This window comes from Pseudomyrmex gracilis, unplaced genomic scaffold (assembly GCF_002006095.1).
Source record: "Pseudomyrmex gracilis isolate BER0280 unplaced genomic scaffold, ASM200609v1 scaffold_177, whole genome shotgun sequence".
Lineage (NCBI taxonomy): Eukaryota > Metazoa > Arthropoda > Insecta > Hymenoptera > Formicidae > Pseudomyrmex > Pseudomyrmex gracilis.
The window spans coordinates 315,613-333,239 of NW_018020761.1; the positions used below are offsets into that span (position 1 = coordinate 315,613).

General features: G+C 36.2%; 1 protein-coding gene and 1 long non-coding RNA gene across 3 annotated transcripts; one reads left to right on the top strand and one right to left on the bottom strand.

Moving 5' to 3' along the window:
* Positions 1-1,768: 1,768 nt before the first annotated feature.
* Positions 1,769-10,411, bottom strand: LOC109857880 (sorting nexin-13-like). Of its 2 annotated transcripts, none has more exons than XM_020434644.1 (10): positions 10,171-10,411; positions 8,109-8,221; positions 7,852-7,951; positions 7,683-7,769; positions 7,453-7,577; positions 6,614-7,178; positions 4,906-6,477; positions 4,573-4,761; positions 4,271-4,485; positions 1,769-4,173 (listed from the first exon to the last, which is right to left on the bottom strand). In XM_020434644.1, exons 1-10 carry the CDS (start codon positions 10,207-10,209, stop codon positions 3,843-3,845), a joined length of 3,336 nt encoding a protein of 1,111 aa, XP_020290233.1. In that variant the 5' UTR covers positions 10,210-10,411; the 3' UTR covers positions 1,769-3,842. The 2 variants fall into 2 exon arrangements, with proteins under 2 accessions (XP_020290233.1, XP_020290232.1); XM_020434643.1 differs by lacking the exon at positions 10,171-10,411 and adding an exon at positions 9,750-10,086.
* A 2,394-nt stretch (positions 10,412-12,805) lies between these two features.
* Positions 12,806-15,666, top strand: LOC109857898. Its single transcript, XR_002250552.1, has 4 exons — positions 12,806-12,893; positions 13,028-13,195; positions 15,066-15,219; positions 15,299-15,666. It is a non-coding gene; the product is annotated as an uncharacterized LOC109857898 (long non-coding RNA).
* The last annotated feature ends 1,961 nt before the right edge of the window (positions 15,667-17,627 follow it).

Here is a 17,627-nt window from a genome sequence, read left to right on the forward strand (position 1 = left end):
AGCAAGCGAGGGACGTTCGGCGTTCGGTAGCCGCTCACGTACGGCCGCGCTGCTTCCCTTTTCTCTCCCCCCCTCTCTCGTTCTCTCTGTCTCTTCTTTTTCTCTTACCCCACCTCCCTCTTTCCATCTGACAGAGAGTTCGGGGGACCGTGTCACGGGCGAACCCCCTTCTGGAAACACATACGCACGCGGTACCTGATTCTTTTCGTACAATAGCCCGTGGTTCTCACTTTCTTTCTGTCCCCCTGCCCCCCTTCTCTTCCTTTTCTTCTTTTCTCCCGCCCTCGTCCTCTTCTCCACGTAGCCCCTTCTCGTCGTGTCGCGCGAAGCCCTCGACACTCTCTTCCTGATTCTCCGACAATCTTTCATCTTTTTACCCCTCTTTTCCCTCTGTCCGTACATAATACTGTTTTGTGCCCCAGCGATATATCTTCGCCAGACACGCGCAAAAATTTGGAAATATAAAAGCATTGGTCTTTTAACGCACAATTTTCTCAGTTTTAACTTATACACACACGCCATTTATTTATTTTGGACTATCTATTTTTAAGAGTTTTTGTTTTAGAAAAACTGCCAATAATCGCGAAAAAATTATAATTTCACTATTACAATATGTAATAATTTTTTGTTTTTACAAAGATACCCCTTCAAAGATTGTTAATTAAGAGAACTCTAGGATTTCTCATGTTCCATTCGCGCAAGCGCATTCACTTTAAAAAACATCGCCGACTCATGAAGTTCTAGTTGAGAGAGAAGCGGTATAAAGTACGAGGGGGTTGCGCCCGCGATGGAACCAATAATTGTTCCCTCCTTCCCGTCTGTTTCTTCCGAGCATCCTTTTCTAGTACCTCCCCCATTTTCGTGGCATGCTCGATAATAAACTTCTTTTGTTTTCGAACACCCTCGTCTATATTGTCGCTCGTTCTTTGCTTTCGCTTCTTATATAGGCGACAACAAAGCGAGTGCTCGCGCGCCCTCGACGAGCAGACAATTGAGCCTCTGCTTGAATCGGTGCCGCAGCCACCGCATTTTAACTAAAACTCTAAGCCAGAAACATTCACTTAGGTTCGTCTCACAGTTACCCCAAAACATTGACAGTTGATAATTTGACAACTAGTCTAAAAGTTAAGGAAGTTCATTCAACACAACGGTTGTAATCGCGACACATTTTTTTGTACATCTAAGGAAAATTAATGTATAACATTTTGCCTTGCTTTAAAAATCTTTCATATCGGTATTATTTTTCCTTCTTTTTTTTTTCTTACAATTTTGCTGACAAACATAAACATGTTTTATGTGTTTTTCTAGAAAATACAATGTTTTTATACAATTAAGATAAAAAAATATAATGTGTGCAAGAGCATAATGCAATATAAAGATATAAATGAATAACGCTCGTTAAAACTTCAAACAATTAAAAAAAGCTATACGAGCGATATAATGGATTTTGTTGTATCATTTTTTTCTTATCGAAGCTAATGTAAAATTTAAAATTACAAAAACAAGTTGCATATCTCCGAATTAAATTGTCAAAAGATAAAATTATGTCAAATAGAAAACACATAACAATACTAAGCACTATGTAACATAGTCAAAAACTGCTGGTGACATGCCAAATATCTGACTAATATATTGCTCATATAGTCTTTTTCAATTGTTTAATATAAATATATAATATAAAGAAAAGACATTTTAAAATTAATCATTGTATATATACAGACATTATTTAGGATACATTTAGGAAGGAAAATGCGAATTGCCCACAAATTATAAATAGTCCCTTTAATAAGTAAACATGATAAGAGTATGGCGTGTTTTAACATGAGATAGAAATAACTTTATATACAGACGTACGATGTAGAATAATATACAATTTTATACAGTTGCAAATTTTTTCTTCGATAAAAAAAAAAAAAAAAAGAAAGAGTCGATCTCTAGAAATGAAATTAAAAAGAAAAAAAACAAATTTCTCTAAATGTCCGAAGCTGTCAAGTTTGCTGCGTGAGTAATCTCTTAAAGAAAATTGCTAAATAAATAAATAGGTACTACTCGATCAAATGGCACAAACAAACTCTAGAGTAGACCAACATAAATATTGTACAATTAAGTATATAAACGTCTGTGTTAAATTATTACATTTTGAACTGCTCGTATCGATTTCTCCGAATTTCATCGCGTTTAAAGCACGTCATTTGTAACTTAAGTAAAGTGTGATGTACATTGTGTTGTTACTATGTAATATTGTGTAGTCTCGAATGTTTTGTAAAAAGAACAATTAATCTATCTAATCAGTGTAGCTTAAAATGCAAGTGGAATGTTTCATGAACCTTTGTATTCTTTTTTTTTTTTGTTTTTAGAAGATGATCACAAGTAATTTATGAGATTTCCTTTTTAATATTATCCTACGTTAATATCAACGAAAGTAACAATCCGAGTTGAAAACTCGGTTATGCAGTTGAAATATATAATCGTACTTTTTGGCCACTAGATCACTTCAAATAGCAGCGCACATGCGGAAAAGTTCTACATCACATGTCTTTCCATGTAATTTGTATTCGGTGGTAATGTGTTCAGTATAATTTATTTCTACACACATATATCTATCTTATATTTGTTAGTATCTTAATCAAATAATAAATTTTTTTCTTTAAAAGATCTACACATCTTATCTACTACGCGTATAATCTCTTATATTTTATTTAAAAAGTTTAATAAATTGCTGAAGAAGTTATGATCGCGAGACGTTCCGTTAAATTTGACACACTAATTGATTGTATATTGAACAATCAAAGAATTATTTTATACTATATTTTACATATTGTTTCTTCTGACATCTATTTATTTGTTTGGAAAAATTCAAGTTTTTTCTTATTATTATGTTATACGTTTGTGAGCGTCACAACGAGAAAGATCAGCTTGGAACTTTTCCGACGTGCGCGTCGTTGAACGTATAAATCGTCGATATATGAAAGCGTATGACTTTCGTTTTGTTCCCTGTCGCAAGCTTATAGGTGCAACGGATGTCCGTTGCAATGGCATACATGTCCATCTCGTATCTGCGGCTTAGAGGACTGTTTGAAAAGAGTAAACATCCAGTAATGTCTCAATAAGCGTAGCGATTAACGACTCATTAACCCATTGAGCTCGCGATAAGCTGCTATCACGTTCTAACTTACGTACTGAAATATGATTTTTCGGGTTTGGTATCTTAGCACAGATATTTCACAGAACATCAAGATGTATGTGCGCACTTTGTGAGAATATTCGACACTTTGCATTTATCTTATATAAACATGATAACAGTGATAACAAAATCAAATAAAGGCAAGTTGTACTTCTCCAAAACTAAAGTAATTATCTGGTATATGTGGCATAACAAATATGCTCTTTTCGGCATATGTCTCACACTTTCCGTTTTGCATTCAGTTGACACAGCAGTAAATCTAAAAAGCTGCAAAAAATACAATAATTGCAATAATAAAAATCTTCTAAACTCACATGTGTATACACACACACACACATATATATATATATATATATATACATTAAGTACATATTTCTTCGCAAAAATATAGAGTGAACAAAATTATTGTAAGAGCCCAATGGGTCGAAGAGATAAATTTTTAAATATATATATATGTTTCTTTTTAAGTTGGACGCTTTTGTACGCGCGCGCACGAGTAGTTCCTTAATATCGTAAGTCTCTAAGCTACCAAAGAGAAGTAATATCTTCCTTAAAGATCGGTCGAAATCGATACTTCTAATCGCATAGATTGTTTCGACCGTGCTGGTCGTCGCTCTCGCACCATTGCATCCGGACATCAGTCCGTTCTGTTCTTCCATCAAGACTTAGCTTTATTTTTACTCCTCACTCTCGGCGATACCGAATAGAGTTTCCTGAAAATTGTCACTAGATCGTTCTGCGGGAACAGTGTCTCGGCGATACCCTCCAACAGTACGTATAACAGTCTTCTATTTAATACGGGCCGCTGAAACAATTCGAACACCCTCAACAAACCGCATCTCGTCGTCTCGCTGCCTATGATATGTTTTAATTCGTCCGAGAGACACGAAAGCAAAGCTACTTTAGCTGCCACTCGCGTTCTGTTCTTCATCTCTGTGTCTCGCGGCGGTTTACTCTCGGCCTTCACGCCATTCGGCCAAAAACTATTTCTGCGAAACGTTAAATAAAACTCATATGTATTGCAAGTTGTAAAATTATACACATACTACTTCACACGTTATTGATATATACACTTGTGCCGCTTACTTGAACAAACGTAAATATCCCGCAACTTTTGATGGGCTAGTTAGAAACGACACATATTCCACTATTCTTCTATTTACTATATCTCCAAACATCGTACGGATTATTTGTCGCAGTAGAGTTATAATTCGCCGCCTTAGCCATTGATTTCGCACTTTTAAATCGAAGATCTCGTCCATTAACAGTAGCATAATTCGCAATGGAATGTTATCATCGGTCTAAAAACACCAACGATTGTCCCATCGACTTGTTAAAAAAAGATATACGATATAAATGTTGCAAAGTAATAATATATGAAAAAATACTTCTGTATCGAGACCAGCGCCGACTTTGGTATTTTCGTAAAATATACTTGATTTCTTAGAATTGCTGAAGAGTTTGCTCAGATTGTCCATCACACCGTCTACCGTACTTAACATGTTATCTGGCATCGTTTTTACTGCTTGCGTAACATTTTTCATGGACGTCTTTAAGGGGTTCATTAAAGTATCTATCTGTAAAATATATCACCAAGTAGTTGTTAGAATAATTACAAAAATAAGAATTATAGAGTATTGCATATTAGATTGGAGTGTATATATTAAATTATTTTTATAAAATTTAATCCATATGTATAGCATAAGCAGATAAATATTTACTGTTCTTGATATCTGTCCGCCAGTGACTCCTTTATCGTAATCCCCTTGCTCCAAAAAGACTAGCAACAAATTCTGCAGTCCCATATGTCCGTCCATGACCGCGGGTCTCGTTAGTTGGCACAGCCAAGCGTTCAGCATCAACATTCGTCTCTCCAAAACTGTGCGCTCCATATTGTGAAAAGCCTTTTTCGCGGGAAAAGGTATTTTTGCCAAGTCGTAATACTTCTCTTTGATTTTTTGATGCAGATCGTAGAAGTCGGAATATCGCCTGTAAATGTGCCATTTCTCCTTGTAACCCGAATCGTAATGTTTCGTAACCGCCACTGCGTATATGCCGTACGTTTTTCCGCGATCGTTGACAATACCAGTCTCTATAATTGTAGCAGTAATTTCGAAGTGACCCTGCTGCAATTTCTTGATCGCGTTTTGATCGTAGTTGGTCTCATCTAGCTTGACAAACTGCTCAGCGTTTGTTTCTACATCAAAAGGAACGTCCTTTTTCTCACCGAGTTGCTCGATCGATGTAATGGATCCTTTACGCGTGTTTTTCATGCCTTTGAGATTGCTCATGTCCGTGTCGACTTCATCAAACGCTCTGCCTTCTTCGTTTACTTCTCCTATGCTCGTCAAACTTGTCGAGGAATTCGATTTCTTAGTACCTTCTTTCGCGACCGAGAGTTTCGTATCGTCGTTTTTGTACGTTTCAGATAATTCTTCTAAAGTATCTAATTCATTGTTTGTACTGGACAAGCTTATGCTGTCCAAAGATTTTGCGTCGTCTTCGGACACCGGATCTTTCAACAAATCCAACTCGGCAAGCAGTTTGACGTACGCTAATGATCTCTTAAAGCTCGGTAAGAATCTTTCTTCGTTCTGCAACTTTTCGTAACAGCAGTTTCTTAACTCATCAAACCACGTTTCTTTGACTGATTCGGTTTTCATCTTCGTTAACAAGCTTTTTACCAATAAGTCATCCAATTGCAACTTGGGCGATGCTTTGTCGCTGAGATACTGTTGATAGATCTTTGTGGCCGCTTCTTTCAAATTGTCAAGATCCGCGTTCTTGCGTTTAGCACCCATCAGACCTGCACCGGACTGCGCGCTGTGAATCTTCTGTAATTCTATGTCCGATATCTGTTGCTCGGCCGAAACTCTCCAGCCATAAATATTCAGATAGAAAAACAGATACGCTTCCGCGTTTATGGAAGTCATGTAGTCAATAAAATAGCTTAGCGCGATGTTGTTCTTCAATAACTCGTCCAGCGGTAAATTAACTAGTTTTTGGCCCGGTATAAGTCTGTTCCACTCCGGCTGAGCACCGATACCGTCTGTTTCCGTTTCTAAGCCTTCTTGCATACCTATGATTCTGGTTTCCAAAATTTTTTTCACGTAAAGTAAACTGTTTAGTTGCTGCTTCACCGACAAATCGTCGTCTCCGCCCGAATCCTTCGAACGGAGATGCGCTATTTCTTTACAAATTATATTTTTCGTAGCTATTAATTCATCTACATTGTCTGTTATTCTAATTACTGTTAAAAAGATATCACTTGGTAAACCGCTCTCCTTAGTACACTGAAAAAATAAAAACCAAAATTTTATTTAAAAGCTCATGTTTTCTACTTTTATCAAAGAAATTTCACAGATTGAAGATTTTAAGTCTATTTTTTTATTACTACAAGAGTTTATGTTATATTTTTGCTGTACTTACCAGCCATATACACGCCTGATTAATGTAATCAGGATCGGAGAATAGATCCAACAACGGTCTGATTATAACGTTCACTAATAACTCCCTTAGAATAAATCTCACAGTCAAACAATCAAAGTCTGCCTTGGGTAGCACCAGGTATAGAAGAATCTCAGATATTTCGCCTAAGAATTCTAGTTCCTGAGTATCGTTCGTGCACACCAGATCTCTACATATGAGATTATTTTCCATTTGCACTTCGAGATCGAAGAATATCTTTTCCAACGATTCATCCTCCTTTTCGTCACCAGTTGACTCGATTGGCTCAGTGAGTGACGACATGTTAGGTATGTAAAACTTCGATTGCGAGTACCAAGATACATCAGTCTCGCTCTTGTTTCGACGATGAGTAGGCGTTTTTTTTGGTGTTCCACCCGAAGTGCTTGAGCTGGCGCTACCCTTTTGGACCCTGTTGGACCGTAATTGCTTCATTCGCGCGCTTGCTTGTCGATATAGCCTGACGTGAGAAGCCGCATCATCAACGAGTCTTGTAGTCAAGTAAGGTATCCAATCAACACTCTTGACCCTGTTTTGTTAAACAGGGACAATAGGAAACTTTAATCAATAATAAATGACTATAAACTAATAGTTTGATCAATAGATTATAACTGTTTCCTAACTTTTATAAATGTCCACGATAAACTGATTAGATAGTTTCTATTTTTACCACGACTTTAGGAGTGATATAAAGAAATACAGTCTCAAATAATTTTGATAAAATTAAACAGCTGATACATCAAATTCCGATTAGTTAAAAAGAAAGTTTTGGAATTAGTTAAAATCAAATATTATTTACATACCGATTTGCGATATTTATAGCAATTTTTTGAGCAGTATCTCGAACAGAATAAATAAATTCCTCATCATCCGTGATAACGCTGTACCATGGCTCTACATAATCTCTGATTAAAAAATCCAAAATTTCCTAGAGAAAAAAAAGTAATAAATGTATATTAGACTATTTTTCAATTTAAACCATAAAAGATATACGAGTTGGTATAAATTTTTTATAAATATATTGAGTATGTACTTGCAGGGATTCATCAATGATACGACTACCAGTTATTCTTCTATCTAATGTAAATGTCATCTTCTCCTTGGATAGGTCTAGTATATACTGGAAACGTAAATGTGTTTGGATTATATTATTAAGCTCAAACAAAAATAAAATATTTTAATATTTCAAAATCTCCAATTACCTGCCGGAACTTTTCAGTCTTCTTAGTTAAGTCTTCCCTTTCACACTTGATTACATTATCGAGATTCGGAGAGTATGTTTTATATACACAGATCAATGTCCTGCAACAAAACATTTTACTTTTCTCACGCTACACAGATCTCAGTACTTTGGTATAACTAATCTGTTTATTTTTATATACATTTCATTTTATACATATATATAATATTTTCTTTCTCTTTCCCTATCTCTTCTTTATCAAAGTTTTCTTTTTCTTACCCTAGAATTAATGCAAGCAAGCAAATGAGAAGTTTTACGATTGTTCCTATGCCGAGGATGTAAGCAAGCAAAGTCACGGAAGCTCCAAGAACACCATATAATGGAACGTTCATCTGTAAAGATAATGATCTATTGTCAGTTGATGAATTTCTGGATAGTGCGTAGCAGATCGCGCAACCGCTCCTCTACAGTACATACACTGTAATTATCTCGAAAGACGCAGAGTTGCGTGTAGATAATGAGACACAAATGTGTTATTAAGACTTTTTCATATATGTATAGCGGCGGTAGCTTATCAGCATCTCCTCGTGTATGCCTATCAAATAGTAGTCCTTATCAAAACAGAGAAATATGGACAAAAAGATACAGCTTAGTAACGAGACAGTAAAAACTGCTTCAAGAAGAGAATCCTATTTGTTTCTACAAACCAATTGTGTAACAAAAGATCAAAAATTCCATTCTTCCACTTTGATAAAAAATTTTATATATTGTAACGACACATAAAGATATATACAATAGATTTATTAAAACATTAATAGTGTAACTGAAAAACTAATATAAATATATATTGAAAAAGTAAATATGCAGATATTATATCCTTTTTTGACTATTTTTAAAAAAGTAAAAATATGATAATGTAAAATTATAAATATGTAGTGAAAATTGTTTTGTACACACACAAGAAAAATAATGAATATACGTTGAAGAGATTGGTCCTTAAGTTGATCTATAAAAAAAGATCTATAAAAGACCTATAAAAAAACATTAAAATCTATAAAAAAAATTAACAATCACTCATGCTTCAGCATGATTCAGTTTCCTAAATCTAATTTAAGTAATAGCAATAAATAATTATGCCCTACACATCACTATAACAAATTAACTTTGAATTTACAACACTTACTGCCATCTTCTGTACATGTGTCACTATTTTGATTATTATTTCTTGTTGATAAAGTAAGTTGGAAAGAAACATTTTTGGAAACATAGTCTCTTGTTTAAAAAGTATTTTGATAAGTTTTATTCTTAAATTTACAATTTTTATCTTCAGAAAGAAATATATATTTGTCATTAATCAGCTTATTTATTGGATTATAGTTAGTTTATAGTATCTATACAGTCTTATAAAGGTATTGCCTATATTTTATGTAGGTTCACTGTATTTATAGAGCATTACTCATGTATGGAAAAAATGTATTAATAATACTTTTGTATTATCGAAAAAAAAAGATATTTAAAAAACATAATTTCTCAGAAATAATAATAAAACAATGAAAAGACAATTGTTGCAACAATGGTTATCAACCTGTGAAGAATTGAGTTAATGTATAATCCGATAAATTTATCCGTTAGAAGTGTTTGCAATATCTGATTTGAGATATATATAAATAACACTCGAGATATAAAATTTTTTCTCTCAAGAGATATAAAATCCACTCGAGAGATACGCATCTTTTTGAAGTATATCTGTTTTTATATGTATTAAAAACAAAAACAAAAACAAAAACAAAAACAAAGACAAATACAAACCAGACTTTATATTTGTAACAAGTATGAAGTATTTTCTTTCGAAAAACACGAAACATAATTTGCGTTGTTACGCTCATACACGAAAACACATTTTCATCTCTTGTCACTTACTTTGCCTCTATTTGCACGAGCTTCTATTTTCGAAGAAAATCGATCGTACTTCATTCATTATTCTCGTGATCGATTCGCCAAATACCGATAACGCACAATTATTGTATACCTCTTTCTCTCTTCGCGGTTCTCCGCAGAAGCAACACAAAACAATTGTCACACTACCGACCACACGTATGGTTCATACGTTACTGACGCGTGATCTTGAGCGCGCGTATATTGTACAACACTGCTATACATTCGTGCACTAAAATCGCGACGCGATTCATACAAGTATCGCGATTCATCTCCCAATTGAAATCGCGATACTCGTACGAATGCAACGGACGTTGAATGGACAGCAACATCTGTCGAAGACGATATAATAAACATCGATCATGAAACGGCAAGAAATTCCGGCGAGAAAAATTCTTTTACACACCTTTGGTGATTGCTCGTCGGATTGGTTGTTGTTGTGCATTCATCTACGCACATATTGCAAGTCTCGTGACGGTCTATTGCTCACACTCAGCTGGTCAACTAAGCGGCGCTTTATTTACATTCTCGCAGGCGATGGAACTCGTTGCACCAAATGATACGTCGGACGACATCATGTCCTCCGATTCCAACACGATTCTGCGTGTTCACTAGTGGTCGCCAGCTCGACCGCTCGACGTCGTCGTCGTCGTCGTCGTCGTCGTTCCAGAGCGAATATCATTCGATATTATCGACTAATCGATAAAGTTTACTTTTTCGCGAATTATAATGTGGAAAAATGAAAAGACGAAAATATAGGAGTGAAAAGAGCAAAGAGAGAGAATTTCTGAACATAAAAATGCTAATCTTTATATGATTGATATAAAACATAGAAAGAAAAAAATGAAAACGAAGATGAATCATCGTATCTACTTGTGTGTTACATAAAAAATATACATAATAAATATTATCTTCTTTTTCATAAATATTATAGTTTAATTTTCTATATTTAAAAAATATTCCAATAGATGTTCACACAAAAAATATCTACTGAGTATTCACTGATTATTGCAACATTCAATCTAGATAGCATATGTCTAAAAGACGACTAAAAGACAACTTAAAAACGTCTTATTATTTTTTAAACAGTTTTAATATGACTTTTGATTTTTCTTTGCTGTCTGGACAATATAGATATATATTGATATATCGTGTGCTATAGGTACAAATAACATGCAGACATAAAAGCAGAGAAAAGACTACCAGCCAATTTTTTCACTTCTAGATAAGTTTTTTTTGATAACTTTATTTAGAAGATATCTCCCAAAATTGGTTTTCCTTATTGGTTCGCAGAGAAATTTATCCAGAGGATAGCTATCGAGAGGTATGAAGAAATCGGCCGTAAGAACGGCCAGGCCAATAAAGCCTGTTCTACATTGATCGCAAGCGCAAACGCAAGGAACAGGTCTGATAGAATTGACGAATCGTATTGATCAAATCAGCCAATTGACCAGCGTGATTGGTCAATTCTACGAGATCTATACCTTGCGTTTGCGCTTGCGATCAATGTAAAACGGGCTTAAAAGTTTCTGCGATAGCTTACCCGTCCCGTAAGTTAGCGCCATAATTAGCGCATGTCCACGGGTGGTGCACATTGGAACTACGCAGCCATGTCTACGAGCGACTGTCGGTACGTGCAATATGTTCAAACGTGCGGTTCAAATCTGTGCAATGTACACGAATCCAAGTGTAAAAACTCAAATACTGAATATAAAAAAAATCTATAACGTTTATTCACCTCCGAATTTTTCTCAATGACAGTTAAGATGACAATGGTACCGCTTGCACCCAAACTGTCAAAGAGAAGAATTCGGAAATGGATAAACAAATTATATATTTTCCGCGGTTCTCTTAATAGAGAGTATTAATGAAACTCTAATTTGTAAAATATTAAAACCGTATTGTAAAATTCTTCCGATAAGATTGAAGTAAAAAATATATATTCTAATATATGTTATATACAATATGTAAGAAAGAAATGATTTTGTTGTTAGAAGGTAACCGATATATCGCTTTATGTATTAAAATAATTATTTTAAAAAATAAAAAAATGATGAAGCGGAAGACTAATAATTTATATTCGCAAAATATTTAATCGCGATACACGCGATAGATTTACAATAACGAAATTACAATAATTGACGAAGAAAAAAATTCACTTTTGCACAAAATCGCGTACGAACTTGATACAACGAAAAAATAAAAATTTTGAATCGCGCACAACTCGACAACACATCCGTCACTCTCGAGAGATCGACGAAATCTGAGGCTACGCGCTGCGCTATGAGTAGAGTTTTCTATTGTGCGCACACATCCCCTATTATGCGCTTTTGGGATTTCCTTCATGTCGCAGGCCTACAGTTGCGGAGCAGGAGTTGAGCGGTTTCCCGAGCGTCAAAACAACAAAAACACTCGCCAGTTGCAAAAACATCTCGGTCGTTGAACATAACATGCTTATTGTTCACATTCTTTCGTATTAAAATTTAACATTTATCATATTTCTTAGTCTCTCTTTCTTTTTTCACATAATTGAGAATATTACTTTTTCGTGTAACATATTTTACATTGATTATTCAATTACAAAAAGATATAATTTTATTGCAATTCCGAGTTGTTGCGTTTTATTGTCGTGACCGACCGAAAAAGAAGTGTTTAGATACTACATTCGCGAAAAATATTCTTAACTATGTGCAAGAGCTGTATCAGGCTGATGAAGTGAGCTAAAATGTTCACAAAACGTCAATATAAAAATGACACTAACGCGGTTCAAACCCGAAAAACATCTTCAAATGTTAACATACCACACTGCAAAAGCATCAAATATCAGAATGTGTATAATGTTTATTTGGAACATAATCTTATGTTAGAATATCATAAAACTCGCATTAAAGTAGATCTTGTGTTCGCAAAAATTGCTTGGATGGTTGACAGCCACGTTAGAAAGACTACATAAAGAAACAAAAATAATCCTCGCTCATCGAGGTAGTGGGGATACACCATGACTCTCGCTTGAGTGTGTGCCCCCAATGCCCCCATCACCTCGGTGTTCTCTGCTAGTCGGCCAGAGTTCGTAACTCTGTGGTCGGCACTCGGCAGTCAGCATTCGGCAGTCGGTAGTCGCTAGTCGCTGTAAGTGTTTTGTGACCAATAATGTTGTGATATATGACCGGCCCTGGTGATCCCCGTTTTATGCCCTTTGACACCCAATTTTCTAAGCAACTCCGCTAATCTGTTAAACTCTAAACCCCGGCCTATTCTTACAGCTTCAGAAGTCGCATCACCTTGCCGAGTCGTTGTGCGCGTGTGGTAGTGAAGGATGCGTTCTACGCCATTGTTGGCTCAAGGCGCCTTTAGATATCAATTTGGATATGTTTACAGCACAGAGTTGCAAGATCGAGACGGCCAGTACCGAAAGCATTAAAATAGTGGAGGTACGTACACAACGCGTTATTGAATCGCAGAATAGACGCGAGATCGGAAGGCATGGTCAGTGTTACCACGTTACGCGTTTACTACGTACGACAATAATGCTTTCTCAAGACTGACAGTGTTATAAATAGTAGAGATAATAACAATACAGATAACAAGCAGAGTAGCTTCTGACAAGCTTGATATGTTATCAAGGTCATGGTCCTGAGTGATCTTCAAAAGATTTAAGTAATGCTCACTGTTTGTTAAAAAATTATTAACAAAAAATGTTGATAATTAGATATGTGCATTTTCTCAATTTTCGCTATTTTAATCCGGTTTTTTAAAAAAACGCTTTATTTCATCACTAAAATGAGGAGTCAATTGGGGGAGCTTGATAAAAACTGTTTATTAAAAAGTTGTACCCAAAAGAAGTTTTACAAATGAACTTAATTGGCAAATTTACCATTGCGCGTTAGATTTTGTTATGTGGACCTTCGCATATAGCTCTATTCTACCACATTTTATTACACATTCTTTATAGATACAATATCAGACATAGAAAATGGCGATTGTTTGATACATATATCAAAGTGTACCAAACTATAGTTTGTATATATACTACCTAAATAACTGCGGTCCGTTTCATGCTTAAGCGCACATTTATCTATAGTATACGTGACATATACTACAAATAAATGCGCGATTAAGCATAAAACGAACCGCAGCCTATGTTGGTTTGCTATATGTACCAAATGGGTGCCAAAAATCGCCTACTTATGAAATATGTGTAAATCTTTATTTGGGTTTTCTTTTATATGCGAGACATTACATCTATAAATGCCATATCTATAAATGATAAATGTATAACTTTATTTGTTTTATATGTAAGACATTATATCTATAAATTATAAATGTGTGAAAACTTAATTTCTTTGTTATTTTCTATGTCTGACATCGCATCTATAAAAAATGTGTAATAAATTGTAGTAGAATTGTAGTAGAATATATTTCTATTAACACTGTCAGTCTCGAGAAAGCATTTCACGTTGTCGTACTCAGCAAGCACGCAACGTAGCGACGTGACAACACTCTGGTCTAGTTTCCACCGAAATCCTCAACTTCGGTACAGATCAAATTTAGTGTTCCGTTTCCATTGGAAGTAGAGTACTTATAGATCAAAGCGGAAGCGAAATCAGCGCAATTTGACAGGTTTCCATCGACTTAAATTTGATTCTACGTCGCATTAGATGTGAATTAATGCTTCGGTGGAAACTAGACCACTGACAACATGCCTTAAGCCTATGTTACACTACGGATTGGGATTGAGATTGGATTGAAATTTAACCAATCAGAAAAAAGAAAACCAATCCTAAATTTAGTGATCTTTGCTCTGATTGGCCAAATTGCAATTCGATCTCAATCTTAATTCGTAGTGTGACATAGGCTTTACGGGCTCTCTTTGTGGCCGGCTTGGTGAGAAAAAGACGGAACATAGTATGTCTGCACTCTTTCACAAGCCGAACAGCCGAGCGCACGTGGACGGCGGTTCTCGCTTACGTGCTTCTATCGCTAGTGGTGGCCGAACGTTTCGTGTTCGCGAGCTTGTTTTATACCGCCATTGTCAAATGACGAGCGTACGCAACAGTGTGGCGCTCTATGCGATTGTTTTCCCGCTGTTGAATTTTTCCGTAAACATAAAGTAGATCTATGTAAATTTATACTTTTATTTATCATTAAATCTATTTTAGAGATTTACTCAGATCTGCTTAGATCTGTTTAGATCTGAAAGATTATTTTCTTGATTCAATTTTTTGCATGGCTTTGTAAAAAAGCGTGCGCCTTTCATTTTTACAAGTTCATCCTGGAGATTATACCACGATTTGATTACAGGTCCATCTTGCAGCTTGTATCATTGGCGAGCAAATTTCAATTTACTAGATGCTGCCAAGAGCAATACTGTCCGACGCACCATGAATCTGCGAGACTCTGTCCACTCGTCTCACCCACGCGTTAACACTTTCACTATCTGTTCTACCGAACTCAGGTATCTGAGTTGCAAGCTACTTTGTTGCTCTACCTTTACTCAACTCATCAGAATTTATCACTTGTGTTTTCTGTTACAGAAAATAATCTCGGCAGTGTCCCGGGCCGATTCTCTCTCTCCGAGTTGGCGGCACTTCTCGCGGACTCTGTTACACCGTTACTCTCCGTCGGTGCCGATCTATTCTCAGCGGTCAGCTGCCAGACGATGTCTGCCATAAATTGCCGCTGTTGCCGCTGCAGCATTTGTTGGTGCAAAAAGGTTTGCTGCATTTCGAGTTGATCGCGCGAGATGCGATTTTCTGCAGCTGTACAAGCGCCTTCTTAAACGCGTCCGCGGTCAACAGTTCGGAACAGCTAGCCGCTCCGGTTACCGAGCGAGAATCTCGACCTTTCCATAGACTTGGATAATAAATCTAGCGAGTCTTGTCGCTCCAAGTAATTAAATCAATTAAGGCTGCACGCTCATTGGTGGACGGGAGCTTGTATCTGCGGGCCTCTTTTCTGAGCTGTTCTAATGCCAATCGATCTAAGGCTGGACAGGCACGAGCATACACCAGCACTGCACGCAACGTATTTTGGAGCATAACGGCTGAAACCACCAACAAAATTCGAAAGACCTATTCGATTCCACCCGATTTAATGCGAAGGCGGTTGCCCATTTCAAGGCTCGGTTCCGTTTGCGATTGCGTCGAGTCTTTATCGCCGCGCGTGATGTTCGCTTGCAAGCTCCTCTTAAGAGGATGCTGAACCAGCGGCTTAACAGGTTTGCTTCTACGCTGTCCAGTAAATAGTATCCTCTACAAGGATAGATGTATGTTTCTTTCCTTATTTCTCCTTCGATTCGTCTGCTCGATAGTGAAAGGGATATGCACATGTACGCGACTGTCTGCTTGTGTGCGTATTCTTCTTACTATTGTATGTACTTCATCAAAAGATCGGATTATTCGCGTAACCTAACCTAGGCAATAAAATCACATTCTGATTCCATTATATTCTTTTATGTCATTTGCTACGCGCTCTGATGCCTGCATATTTACACAATGCTTAGAAATTGTTTAAAAACAAAAATATGATCAAGTGATAGTAAAAAAGTGTAACTTGGTTTTTTTCAATGGTCAAAATACCAGAGCGCGATGTGTTTTTTTATATTCTTTACTTTTGTAAAAGCAATTTTTTATTTGATGCAGTAAATAATGAGATATTAGTCCGATCTACTAAAGTGACATATTCCGTCAATAAAACAGGAAGGTTCAGCATCTTCTTCAATTAATGAGAAGATTGATAGAAGTTGTTATTTGAGTGAACTCGCAGTTGATTTTTGAATATGTGAAACTGAATTAAATAATGAAATTCTTTCGAGTTTAGAAATACAACAATTTGGAATAGGAAAGTTAAAACAGAAATCGGATGCTATCCCAGGCGGTTCAACACCGCGGATAGCTCTTCCAGTCGACGGAGGCAAAAATATTATAATTATAATATATTATAATATATTGAAAAAGTATTATTATTTCTATTTCTTTTTGAATTTACCACAAGCGAGTTTCTTGGGATCCTTTAAATTTCAACTGCGAGTTCTCTCTCTCCCTTTTTTGTTTATTATTATTTTTATTATTCGTGGAACCTACAAGTTACAAATTAATTAAACCTTAATCTTACTATTATTCGCACAACACCCTGCATAACGGGTCGGGCACCCCTTTAAACTTGCCCGACCAAAATCAAGAGATTTCAAATTCGTTAAGAACCCGATTTAAAACAACATCAACATAGATTTTAATCTTACTACTTGCGGAATCTTTTCATGGTTTTTGTGTGAAATGAGTCTGTTCGCTTTTTGGTGTGGCTGGTTGTGGGACTTGTTTAGTCCTCGAACTTGGCGGTGAGCTAGTCAGGTGTTCGGTACTCGATTGTCACTTGCGCAGTACTCGTGAGTGGCACTGTTTCACGGTACTCTTTTGCGAACTCTTTAGATCTCAAAGGAGGTCGGGTTTTTCCTGATTTTGGTCGTGAGGGAGGGGGGGTGTCGGCTTATATACAATTTTTGGTAGAGCCTTCAAGGTTTCTTTTATCGAAGCATCCGATCGGGGCCCCTGTTTCTACTGAAACGAATTGGTAATTTCTAAAGTCGGCAGCGTTTGTGCCCCCCGAACTCTGCATCTGTGTTTAAACTAAAGAGATAACAATTTTATCTTCACGTTGGTATCTCCACAGATAAGAATTTGTTTATTAGTGTCTCGCAAGTGTTTGTCTTGAGTATTTTGTTTCCTCGATTGTTATTTCCCCTTTTTAGTGATAAAGGGAAGTAGTTTAGTCTCACGTGTGCAAACCGGTTTTCTGCATTGCGTGCTTAGTCAAATTGATCTCCTGCTCTCTATCTGGGAGTTTTCTTTTATCTATCGTTTTGTC

Bases quoted from the DNA above. Each gene is read 5' to 3' on its own strand.
- LOC109857880 (XM_020434643.1), bottom strand. From the start codon at position 9,803: ATGAAGTACGATCGATTTTCTTCGAAAATAGAAGCTCGTGCAAATAGA. The intron at 7,578-7,682 runs GTACATACTCAA...TTTTTTCTCTAG, and splicing joins TCATTGATGAATCCCTGCAA to GAAATTTTGGATTTTTTAAT. The intron at 4,486-4,572 runs GTATTTTTTCAT...TGGTGTTTTTAG, and splicing joins GCGCTGGTCTCGATACAGAA to ACCGATGATAACATTCCATT.